At 44.2% G+C, this 12390-nt stretch overlaps 1 protein-coding gene across 3 annotated transcripts in view; it reads right to left on the bottom strand.

Moving 5' to 3' along the window:
* smoc1 (SPARC related modular calcium binding 1) overlaps positions 1 to 12390 on the bottom strand; it is a 329006-nt gene that overhangs the window by 65738 nt on the left and 250878 nt on the right. For all 3 annotated transcript variants that reach the window (XM_088648925.1, XM_088648923.1, XM_088648924.1), the window contains exon 12: positions 2194 to 2299. In XM_088648925.1, coding sequence (XP_088505051.1) covers positions 2194 to 2299 — 106 coding nt within the window. The remainder of the gene's footprint in view (positions 1 to 2193; positions 2300 to 12390) is intronic.

Genomic DNA, 12390 nt, shown 5'->3' with positions numbered 1-12390 from the left:
CTCACTATTCTATCAGGAATACTGAAAGGGGTGAGTGGTTGAACCCCTGTGCGAAGCTGTGAGAAAGGGAGTTCGAGCAAATGTAAATCCAAGATTCCAAATCCAAGTCGTTAGACAACAGTGAAGTCAAAAGTAGGAGAACCAGGTCAAGTAATTAAGGAGTCAAGTCGAAAGTATTAGAGCACACGAGAGAAAGCTGTGGAAAACTTCTCAATAGTGAGTGTAGGTAAGCCAGTGAAGAGTGTTTAAATGTTGGAGAGAGAGAGAGACGTGGTTGGATAATTAATTCCTGGATGAGCGTGTGGAGTTTAGTACGCGTGGGAATGCCAGGGCACTTACGGGAGAAGGTATGAGTTGGGACAGCTATTTGCTGAAATGTACCATGGGAATGACTCATTGTCAGCTGGAACTATGAAAGAAGCTTTATGGGCACTTTCACAGCTCCCTTCTCACATGGGCCATGTGCAGTTCCCCAGGAGTAACAGAGTGCTTCAGAAAAATAAGCAGCCCATTGCTCAGTCCTTTGCTTCGATTGGCTTCATCTCAGTGCTGATGGGAAAAGGAGCATTTTATGGTATATTTTAAATTATATTTCTAATTATTCTAGAAGTATTTTATTTGGTATCTTTTAATTCATTTTATTTTGTCTTGCCTTGTCTTTCTCACACCTGAAGAAGGCTCCACGGCCAAAACGTTGTGTTTTTCAAGTACAAATGTTTGGTTGGAAGTGGACCCAGAACACAATCCAACATATTTATAAGCATTGTTATGGGAAATTATTCTTCATTTATTTGTTTTCCAAATTATGCAGATTAGGAATGAGGAATGTATCTACACATAAATTAAGAACTGCCTATATTTATTTTCATGACTTAATGAAGTCACTGCAAAGAGAACTAACTAAAAGGTTAACTAACTAAAAAAATAATGAAGATAGAACACCCATAATAATTCATAAAATTTATATTAATCCCTAGATTTTCTTAAAGCACATACTCACACCAGGGCCAGTTTCCCAAGAAGCCAATTAACCTACCAGTATTTGGACTTTCAGTCTTTGGACTGTGGAAGGAAACTGGAGCACATGGTGAAAACCCACATGAACACTGGGATAATATACAAACTGCACACAAATTGCACCCCAGATCTGGAATTACAACACAGGGCCCTAGCAATGCCACTGTGCCACCATGCCACCCACATCATTTTTATACATACAAGCTAAAGTAATTCATTAATTACAGTAAAATAACATTTAGATTAGAATCAGATTTAAATGTTTCATTTCCAGAGTTAAGGGGAAAGAATAAGTTACACAAAATAGCAAGCCAAAGAAACACAAGAAACTATGCATGATTTAGAGAATTATATTTGCAAATGATCATCGTTGTTGGTCATATTCTATTGTTTAGATTTCTATTTATCTGCAAGACTGTGTTTCAAAAACAGAAAAGAGCATCGCAAATGGATGTCTTGCATGTGTTTGTTCATATAAATCAATAATAAGAAAATACTATACAAATAGGATGTATGAGATAATTCTGAATCCCTGAATAGGAGCCAGTAACACCCTAATACCCCATACTTTACTTTTTCTGCTTAATCCTTGCCAAAGAAATCCAGGCATGGGGCAGGGAATAATATAGTATGTATCCATGGGAGGCCAAACCTTACTTACAACAAGAGGCCCATCTAGCCATCGGCTGATCTCCTTGGCTGAAGTCTGAAATCTATAATATGTCATGTTCTCATTTTTATGATATATAGATAATATATAGAGTCCATAAATACCGACAACACCAATACAATATGCTATCTTAAAATAAGATACAGCAAATATCTGTGGTTGTTGAAATTATAATCATTTCTATTTTCATGCTGCAGAGATAGTGGAATAATCATGACACCTGCTGTATTCAATATTTTGACACAACTAGCTCATTATTTTCTTGATTAGATGATGAAATTATTTAATGACACAAAGCAGTTCATTAAAGTTAAATGAGAGTCTTGGACTTAAATACTTAAGCCTTTACGGTAGCCAGCTGACAGAAACAGTGCATCACTGATACTTAAAAATATAAAACAAGGATTGACAAATTCATTTCACTAAGTGAGTAAAAGATAAAGATCAGATGATTAGTGCAGTTACATGGTTAGAACCCTTAGGAATCAGCTGATATAATGCTTTACCTTCCTACTCCAGGGGGAGTGGGTGAGTTTATAGCGTGTACCATGTCTGTGGTGAGGGCATCTAGTAAGCTGGTGATGAACTCCACTTTCTTTCCATCTGGGCATCCTAGGCCAAAGAGAAAGGAAAGATTGTTACTGAAGTTTGTGATGCCTGAGGACTAGCAGACAGTTTGCCAGCCAAGGTTTCACTTGAGACAGAAGGCTAAGAGATTAATTCACTCAGAACAGTTTGCCACTGCCTATTTGTTCTGCTTTAAGAAAGGTCAATTTATGGTTAGGTCATTTGATTCAAGCCAGACATAAAGTTGAAGTATGCTGGTGTCCTGAAGGTCCAGTGGGCTGCAACAGCCTGAGATTTGCAATAGTGTAAAAGTTATAAGAAATCAAAAAGAGCAACAACAGATCAACATTTCAGGGATAATATGCTGATTGATGCAAAAGCTCTGTATAATAGGGCATAGTATCTTCACAGTGCTTGCTGATGGGCTTTTTGTCCGCAATTGCCCTGGATTGTGTGTGTAAATGTTACCTGGACACATTGTGAGTCTGACAGTCTTCATTGTGAAATCAGAATAAATTTGGTCTGACCATGTCACATTAGATAGAAAAATAAATACAAACACACTCTCCCAATACAGCTTTGACGTTTGAAAATGCCTGTACACAATACTCAGTAGACTTCCAATTATTTTTCACTATGAATGTGTAGCGGCAATGCTTGTTAATAAGACAGAATTTAAGCGTTGCTGTGCTTTCCTAAATGAGGCCCAATCTCTCTTCATCTGTGTAGTGCATCCTACTACGAGCTGCACCTCGATTGGTTGGCCGGTAGCCAGAGGACGCCGGGACAACGCCTATTCATACACAGTGGATAAGTAAACTCCATGTTCTACATTGCGTCTCGAGAATATAATTGTTACCTCAACAATTGTTATCAATTTAATTCATGAGTAATGTATTTTTTTCTCTGTTGTGTATCTCTTTGTGCTTGCATTTCTTCGAGATTATACCTTGTATATGATAACCCTCACAATAAGGTCAAAGTTGAACTTTGATGACATTGAGCTGCAATCAGATTTGGTACCTAAGGCAGCAAACCAGCTTAGCACAGGAGGTTCTGTGAACGCAGTTCAGGTCCTATCTAGTTTCGCCTTAAATCTAGCTAAACAGCTTGAACTGTCTTTGTCCGAGCTGAAAAAGTTTCAAAAGCTTCAGGGAAAGCTAGAAAGGTATAAGGCAAAGCGAGTTGATTAGTTGGATATAATCAAAGAAAAGAAAGTGGAAAACGAGAAAAGTGAAGAACGACTCAAGGAAGTTTTAGGTAAATTAGATGACCTGTCTGCTAAAGAAACTGCTGCTGAGGGAGTTAGGAGAGACCTGGAAGCAAGCTTGCAGAAAAAAGAAAAAGAAATTGAGATTTTACATGAGCTCAACTAGGAAAGGCAAAAGAAGATTGTGCGTGGTCGGGATGAGAGAGAGAGACTGCAAAAGGAGCTAGATGCTGCCGTACAGGAAGCAAAACAGGCTAGATCCCACTGGCATGCCAGCCCACTTAGCAGCCCGGAGCGATCACCCAGCATGCCAGGAGGAGGTTTCTCCCGGCCAGGGTCTGTAGTCAGGTCGGCATTGGGGAGATCGCCGAGTACCGCAAGACGCAAGGGCAATTCAATCCAGGCATAGACCCCCCGGTCCTGATCACGGCCGTCTCCGTGCCCACGGAGAAGCCGTAAAAATTAACCTCCACTCCCTGAGACAGCTAGCAAAAGATGTAGAAAGGTTCGACCCGTCAGTGTCAGGGAATAATGTGGAGACCTACATCGATGAGCTGAAATACACTTTGCAGTTTATGCCCGAAGCGACAGAACAGGAAAAGGCTATGTTAGTAAGAAAAACTACCAGCCGAGTGGTCCATGAGTGGATGTCTAGACAAGGACTGGAGGTCTGTGGTAGCTTTGAGGAGCTGTGTCAGGCAATGATCGGAGAATTTTCGGCTTTTATCGATCCCATATCTGTAATGGCCGCTGCTCACCATATTAAGCATGAAAAAGCTGAAGCCCCTCGTGAATATTATGAGAGGCTTATGCGCACTTATTTTGCAGGGCAGAATGAAGAGGGTTGCGAAGAGAACGTGAATTTGAAAGGTTTATTCATTGCTAATCTGCATCCCTCAGTCAGGAAAATGATTGTGATGCATGCTGATGCAAAAGCGATGAAAATAGTTGACATTAGGAGGTTAGCGCTGTAGTGTGCTCTCACGAGGCACCAGTTCTGTAGGGTTTGGGCATTTACTGGGATAATTATTAATTGTAGCAGTAAATCACAAAATGATTCTTTTGATGGCCTTAGAATCCAACCATGCGCCATAACTCAAATAACACACACAGACAGGAACTAATACACGAGGATACATTTATTAATACATAGAATATGCATGTAAACCTAACAGATCTTATCGTGAGGGTTATCAGAATACAAAAGGTATATATTCAGTCAGTTACAAAGAGTTACATATATCAAGAGGACATACGTTCAGTATATCATTCATTTAGACCGTTTCGTAATTGAACTTGGTTACAACTTCTACATTAGATACTCAAAACAAGTACATAACTCTTAGGAATTAAATTGATATCAACTGGTTGGGTTAACAATTGAATTCTCGAGCTGTAATGCATTGAAGTTGAATACTCATCCAATTTCTGGGGATTCAGATCTCCTGCGGGCTCTCTGGCTCCGTGCCAGGCTGTGCTGTGCTGCTTGCGACGGTGCGCTGCTGATGCTCACGGACCGGCTTTAACTAGCACAGTTTGTGCACAGGAGAAAAGATGACTGTGGGTCCCAGCAAGTCAGGAAGAGGACTGGTTCGTTCCTGATGAAGCGCTAGTTCTGAATAATGATTCAGCTGTCCACAGTTCCGACCTGTTCATGAGGCTTGCTGCTGATGCTAACCTCGGGTGGATCCTCTGATTACTCTCTGGCAACCTCCGCTCTAGACTCTTAGAACAGAGGAAAGTTCTGGCACTCGGACACACTGGCCGTCCTGCCCTGGAATTCTCCTTTGAATTCCCTTTAGAATTGTCCGAAAAGTCCCTCAAGCCCTCTGTGCCTGTTTTTACCTGGAGGAACTTCAGCTCGTTCATTGACTGAAAGTTCCATGGGCATCAGAGTCCCACGTGGGTTACTCGGCCCTACCAGTCCCTGATTGGTTGAACAAGGTGAGATATGAGTCACTTACTCCTGACACTTAGGAATGCAGTCCAGATGTCCATCTGGCACTCCCTAGACAGATAGGCGCCAATGGATGACCATTGATCATGATAGCCAGGCTTAGCTAAGTGCATCCCCCTTTGGGAGCTGTCCCTTATCAAAGGAAACCTTAAATCAGCCTGCATAAAAAGATTCTCTGTGGCTGCACCATAGACATGAACAGAGATGGGCCTCATTTGGGAAAGCTCAGAACACTTAATTCTTTCTTATTTATAAGCCTCGCCGCTACATATCCCCCCTTTTTGAAGGTCACGAGGTCCTGAGGCGTTGTTGCCTTCAAAACAAAACAGAGTTAAGTGATGTCCCTTGTCATTAGAAAATTAACCTTAAATGTCCACATTACTCCTCGAGAATTCATACCGGAACCAGCATTGGGAACAAACAGGATGAATAACATCTGGAGTATGTATAAACACGGTAGGAGACAGCGTCTCAGTCTAGGCATTACACATCAGGAAGTTCACTGTCAATATCTGATACCTCTGTAGTAGATATTTGGGGAGAAGTCACTTCCTTTCTTTTGACATGCTACCTTTGACTCATTCATGCTACCCAGAGTACATCTTGATGTGAGAGTACATCCAGTCATGATCCAGCTACCCGGCAGTAGTGTCACAATAACAACAGTTCCTGTTCCCAGCCCCCTGATAAACCACAACACCTGTGTTGGGTATCTGCTAGGGTGGTTTGGAGGTTTGTTCCATTAAAGCAAACTAACTACCTGTACCTCTTCAGGGCTTACTGTTTCTTGGATTTCTATCAAATTCAATAGTGTGGCACCTGAAGGCATCCATGACCTCAAGTTTGGTCTTATATTGTCTTGTTCTAGACCGTACAGTGTTAAGTTACCATGCTGTACTATGGCCTCCTCGGGAAGTTGCAGGAAAACGGTTTGATTAGGTAGCTGCATTGCGGTAGCTGTATCATGCCTGTCACAAGTCATAGTGACAGTTAAATGTGGTGTGCTGACCAGCCATTTACGTCCCGCCTGCTCTTCATGGGGTTCATTAACCTCCCTCTGCTCGTTAGTAGCTTTACACCCTCCATTGGTGAATCGTTTAGACACAGCCAATGGATAGCTTTGGTAGCCATACCCATCTCAAGATTTGGAACCAAATTCAATCTTGGATTGCCTTCTGGGTGAACTATGAACGATGAGGTTAATGTCACATGCTCCTCTACTGAGAAGAATGGAATCAAGTGGGTTGGGAATTGTGCCATGGCTAGACTGGCTACAGTGGCACTAAACTCCCTTAACAGGTCTTGTGTCAACATTCTGGCCTGTTGCACACAAGCATAAACCCACTGTATAACACTAGCAATCATGTCCACTGGTTTGGGGATAAAGTTTAACCCTGTTGCATAGGAAGTTGCCTGTAGGGTTTTCCCTAAGCTTTCCAACTTTTGCTGCTGTCGATACAGTCTGTCACTACCCTCTGGCATCTCTGAAACCTGCCTTCTTGGGGCAGTCAGGGGGAGAGTGCCAGTAGCACACAAACCTACCAGAAATAGCAAACGCACAACAGTGGCGGCAGCAATCAGTCCTCCCAAAAGTCTTTTCGGGTGGCTGATCCCAGTCATCCCCTTCTGAGTGACTGTTGCCTTTCTAAGCTGGCGCAGCGTGTACATGGTGTCTTTCTCAGTATGCCCTGCGGCATCTTGGGCACCACCATCCTGGAAATCTTGGGAGATCTGACGCAGCTGCTGATGCTGCTCCTCCATTTCTAGGGCATCAGCTTTTGCGATTTGTCCATGCCTGTGCTCTAGGAACCCTGCAGGGGGCGGTGCAGCGGTGGAGCATGCCTGACCCTCGGCTGAGTGGTCATCTGGAGCACCTGAGTGATCTGGGATTGTTACCCCATTCTCACTGTTCAGGTCCACCCTGCACACCTCCTGATTGAGGAATCCCTCTATCGGCATGTTTACAATCGTTCGCTGGGGGTAGGTGTAGGACACCTGCTCGCTCCCCCCTTCCCTCGCTATGGGTTCAGGGAGCAGCCCCAGCACTGGGATAGCTAGTTCACAGTCTTTGAACTCACTATCACTCACCAGGCCCATGTCAGTGCAGGCAGGGATTCTGACACCCCTCTTTGCGATGTCCTGCACTGGCAGGCGGGTGGCTTGACCATCCAGCTCCAGTCTGGGTCAACCACTGTTGGTCAGACTCAGACTGACAGACTGAGCTGGTGGCTGTAAGAAAACCGGCTCGGCTTTCATTCCCTGTCCCTTCTGGGGGACTGGGTGTGTTGGAAACCCTGCTGTTGAGGCAGGAACAATCAGGTCAGTCTCACTCACTACCTGGTAGTTGTGAGAAATAATGTTACCTGACTGCAGGTTCCCTGGGTCACAGCAGAGGGAATCGGCATCTGGGATCAGGTGTGTCCACAGCGCAGTAGTCTCAGCGTCCAGCTGGACCTCCTGTCTAACCTGTGAATGTTGCACCAGGGACACCTGGCGGTGGCCCTGCGACAGCTGCTCAAGCAGATCCTCACTAATAGAGGACCTCTCAGGGCTAAGGGTGAGGGCTACATCACCAACCTGCTCTCCTGCCATCTGGATCCCTTCCACCACTGCGGGGTGGTGGTCCTGACCCCTCTTGGGTGCCAGGGTGCACAGGGAAAGCTCCTTTTCATCGCCAGGTGGGGAGATCTGCTCCTCTTTAGGGATGTAAAAGGGGTGTGCTTTACCTGGTGGATCAGGCGGCTGCTCGGAGCACCGCTCCTGTGGCAGGGAGTCTGTTGGGATCTCAGCCTGGACACGACTTGCCTGTATATTCGGGGAACAAGAAAATATTTTTATTTCTTGTCCAGAGGGAACAGAAGGAATTTCCACATGGGCTTCTGTGTTCAGTGGGCACTGTGTGAGCACAGTCTGCCTCTTGGCCCCCCTTTCCTTCTGTACAGAAGGCTTAGGAGCCTTGACCTGTTTCCACACTTTGCCTTTCTGGTGATCCACCAAAGGTTCCTCTCTGAGTCGCATGCCCTTTTCTTTTTCTACCCGGTTGAGCTTGCCGTGTGACATCAAACACCTTTCAACCTCAGTGTCAATCAGTGTCTCACTGGGTAAGACATCTCCCATGGCAGCCTTGAGGTAAAAGCTTCTTGCTTTTCCTCTGTGTTTTACTGCCTGCTCTGTGACTTCAGGGGTGGAGTCAGCACTCACTTGGGAGTGGCTGAATTCATCCAGGCAGGAACCCTTCCACTCAATCAGATAGACTGAGGGAGGGAGAGGGGGCGGGTCTCCGCCTCCTCCAGTGGAGAGTATCAGCTCATTCACGCTTCCGGCAGCCTTGGGGAGCAGTTGTCCCTGTCCTAATAAAGCTTGTTCAAGCCTGGCCAGGCGGGCAGCTACTGAATCCTTTTGTTCAGCCTTTTCTAGCCCTTTCCCTCCCCCGGTGTTCTCATGGCACTTAGGACGCTGGGTGCGGTCCTGTGTGCCTGCTTTGGAACGGGGCTTAGACAGCTCAGGAGCCTGTGCTCCTTCGAGCAGGGGGGAATTAACCCCGCTGGCTCTGACGGCGAACACACTCACTTTAACAGCTTTTTGCTCAGGAGCGACTTTGGACATAATACTCCCAGGCTTTCTGCACGAATCTCTTAATATCAGTCATTTTCACGGTCTGTGCATCTGTATGCATTAAGATCATCTTTCTGACTGACAGGTGGAGATTCGCAATGAATAAACCCTTGAAATGTGTGTTCTCTTCGCAACCCTCATAATTTCGCCCTGCAAAATAAGTTCGTCTAAGTCTCTCGTAATATTCGCAAGGGGACTCTGCTCTCTCGTGCTTAATGTTAAGGGCGGCGGCTATCGCGGCAGTCGGGTCAATAAACGCACTGTATTCTTCGATAAGTGCTTGACAAAGCTGCTCAAAATCATTACAGACTTCTTTCATCTGCCTAGCCATCCACTCATGTACAGCTCTGCTGGTAGTTTTCCTGACCAGAAACACTTTCTCCTGTTCTGTGGCGTTTGGCAGATACTGCAGGGTATACCTGAGGTCCTGAATATAACTCTCGATATTATTCTCTGACACTGCGGGGTCAAATCTCTCTATGTCCTTCGCTAGCACTCTCAGAGAATGGAGATTTATTCTCCTAGCTTATCCGCTGACGGAGATATGACGGAGATCGTGGTCAGACTTGTCGTTGATAGAGAGAGTGCTTAATAGCGACTCGAATTCAGACCTTTTAGCAACCATCGTTAAACTTAAAGAGTATTACTTTTAAGTACGAAATCACAGTTTTACCACAGAAAACCACAAGATCAAGTATGCAATCAACCCGGTAGATCGCAAAAGATCACAAAACAATCAAGCACTGCTTAAAGAGCAAGGGGAACTTTTTTCCTTTCAGCTTTCAGCACACTGTGTTGTCATGTATGAAACCCACGGCGTTTTATATTGAATTATTCCGCTTGGTTGACTCATTTCAGTTTTGCCACGCCCTCCCAGGGACGCCAAATTAAATGTAGTGTGCTCTCTGAAGGCACCAGTTCTGTAGGGTTTTGGCATTTACTGGGACAATTATTAATTGTAGCAGTAAATCACAAAATTGATTCTTTTGATGGCTTTAGAATCCAACCATGCGACATAACTCAAACAACGCACACACACAGGTACTAATACACGAGGATACATTTATTAATACATAGAATATGCATGTAAAACTAACAGATCTTATCGAGAGGGTTATCAGAATACAAAAGATATATATTCAGTCAATTACAAAGAGTTACATATATCAAGAGGACATACGTTCAGTATATCATTCATTAAGACCGTTTCGTAATTGAACTTGGTTAAAACTTCTACATTAGATACTCAAAACAAGTACATAAGTCTTAGGAATTAAATTGATATCAACTGGTTGGGATAACAATTGAATTCTCGAGCAGTAATACAGTGAAGTTGAATACTCATCCAATCTTTGGGGATTCAGATCTCCTGCGGGCACAAAGAAACAGTTGCAGGCTGTTGCTGTCCAATCCGCGCTCTCTGGCTCGGTGCCAGGCTGTGCTGTGCTGTGCGGCTTGCGACGGTGCGCTGCTGATGCTCACTGACCGGCTAGTTAGTGTTGGCTTTAACTAGCAAAGTTTGTGCACAGGAGAAAAGATGACTGTGGGTCCCAGCAAGTCAGGAAGAGGTCCGGTTCGTTCCTGATGAAGAACTAGTTCTGAATAGTGATTCAGCTGTCCACAGTTCTGACCTGTTCACGGGGCCTGCTGCTGGTGCTAACCTCGGGTGGATCCTCTGGTTACTCTGTGGCAACCTCCGCTCTCGACTCTTAGAACAAAGGAAAGTTCTGGCACTCGGACACACTGGCCGTTCCGTGGTTGTCCGGGCTGAGTCTCAGGATGGTCAGGAGGCGCGCTGCGAGAATGTGCTGCCCTTGGAAGCCTTCTGCTCCTGGGCCGTCCTGCCCTGGTATTCTCCTTTGAATTCCCTTTAGAAAAGTCCACAGAATCCTCCTGAATCTCACAGGCTCTCTGTGTTGCCTGTTTTTACCTGGAGGAACTTCAGCTCGTTGATTGGCTGAAAGTTCCATGGGCATCAGAGTCCCACGTGGGTTACTCGGCCCTACCAGTCCCTGATTGGTTGATCAAGGTGAGATATGAGTCACTTACTCCTGACACTTAGGAATGCAGTCCAGGTGTCCATCTGGCACTCCCTAGACAGATAGGCGCCAATGGATGACCATTGATCATGATAGCCAGGCTTAGCTAAGTGCATCCCCCTTTGGGAGCTGTCCCTTATCAAAGGAAACCTTAAATCAGCCTGCATGAATAGTTTCTCTGTGGCTGGACCACAGAGATGAACAGAGATGGGCCTCATTTGGGAAAGCTCAGAACACTTAATTCTTTCTTATTAATAAGCCTTGCAGCTACACATGTTACATTATTAATTTGCCAGAAAGCCAGAAACTTGCCAGAAAGCTTGCCAGAACTTGCCAGAAAGCGCTAAATTGCATTTTGAGTGCGGGTTTTGACTTTTTTAAAATTACAACCCATAAATAAAGCTGATACTGTTTAGACTTTTAATTATTTTAAACTATTACAGCAGCACAATGCACAATGCAACGTAAATCGCTACCTTTGTCTCTGTGTAATAATGTTCACCTCTCTGTCCAGCAACTTAAAATAGTAATAATAATGAACTTTATTGTATATAGCGCCTTTAAAGGTGGCTTCTCAAAGCGCCTTACGGGATAAAAACAACAGAGCTGTTAAACCGTTTTTTATCTATTTTTCGGCGCAGCCAGCCAGCTGTTGAGTGGTATTAAATGCAACTTTTTTGTATAGATGACTAAAATGTATTTAAAAATAAAAATGATTACAATTGGCACGCCTTTAGCTTTTTCACTAAACCTCCTAGAGTAATGAAATTTCTTGCATTGTACAGCTTTTCAGCTAAATATATTTATCGCTTATGCCTGACATCTGAGGTGCCCGATAAAAAACGGTTGAACAGCTCTGTTGTTTTTATCCCGTAAAGCTCTTTGAGAAGCCACCTTTAAAACCGTTATATAAAGGCGTGTATGGCTGGTCTTGGTACTGTTTTTTAAAGAAAAATACACACCAGTATTCAATTTCTCCCTAAACATTTCTTACGTCTTACATGTGGTTACTTCGGAAACGTTTTACGTGCCTCTTGCTCCTTCTGACCATGTCACTGCGCATTTAAAACCATACTTTTAGAGTTTGATTAATAGGGAATATAATATAAAAATGTAATACTAAAAATAAGATACACTCAACAGACATTCACAACAGCGACTGTCAGAAGATAGGACACAGCGACTCAGACACCCGTTGAATGGAAAGGGGCACTTTAATTTTCTGTACAGCTGGTACAGCACCCCAGCGCGCCCGCGCGGCAGCAGAGAGAGAGACACACACAGTTTTTCACTGTCAAAGAGTAATTGTTTTTTA

The sequence above is a fragment of the Lepisosteus platostomus genome, chromosome 10 (genome assembly GCF_059453375.1).
Source record: "Lepisosteus platostomus isolate fLepPlt1 chromosome 10, fLepPlt1.hap1, whole genome shotgun sequence".
In the NCBI taxonomy this organism is placed as follows: Eukaryota; Metazoa; Chordata; class Actinopteri; order Semionotiformes; family Lepisosteidae; genus Lepisosteus; species Lepisosteus platostomus.
Note: the sequence above shows the minus strand (reverse complement) of the source record. Positions and strands in the feature narration are given on the sequence as shown.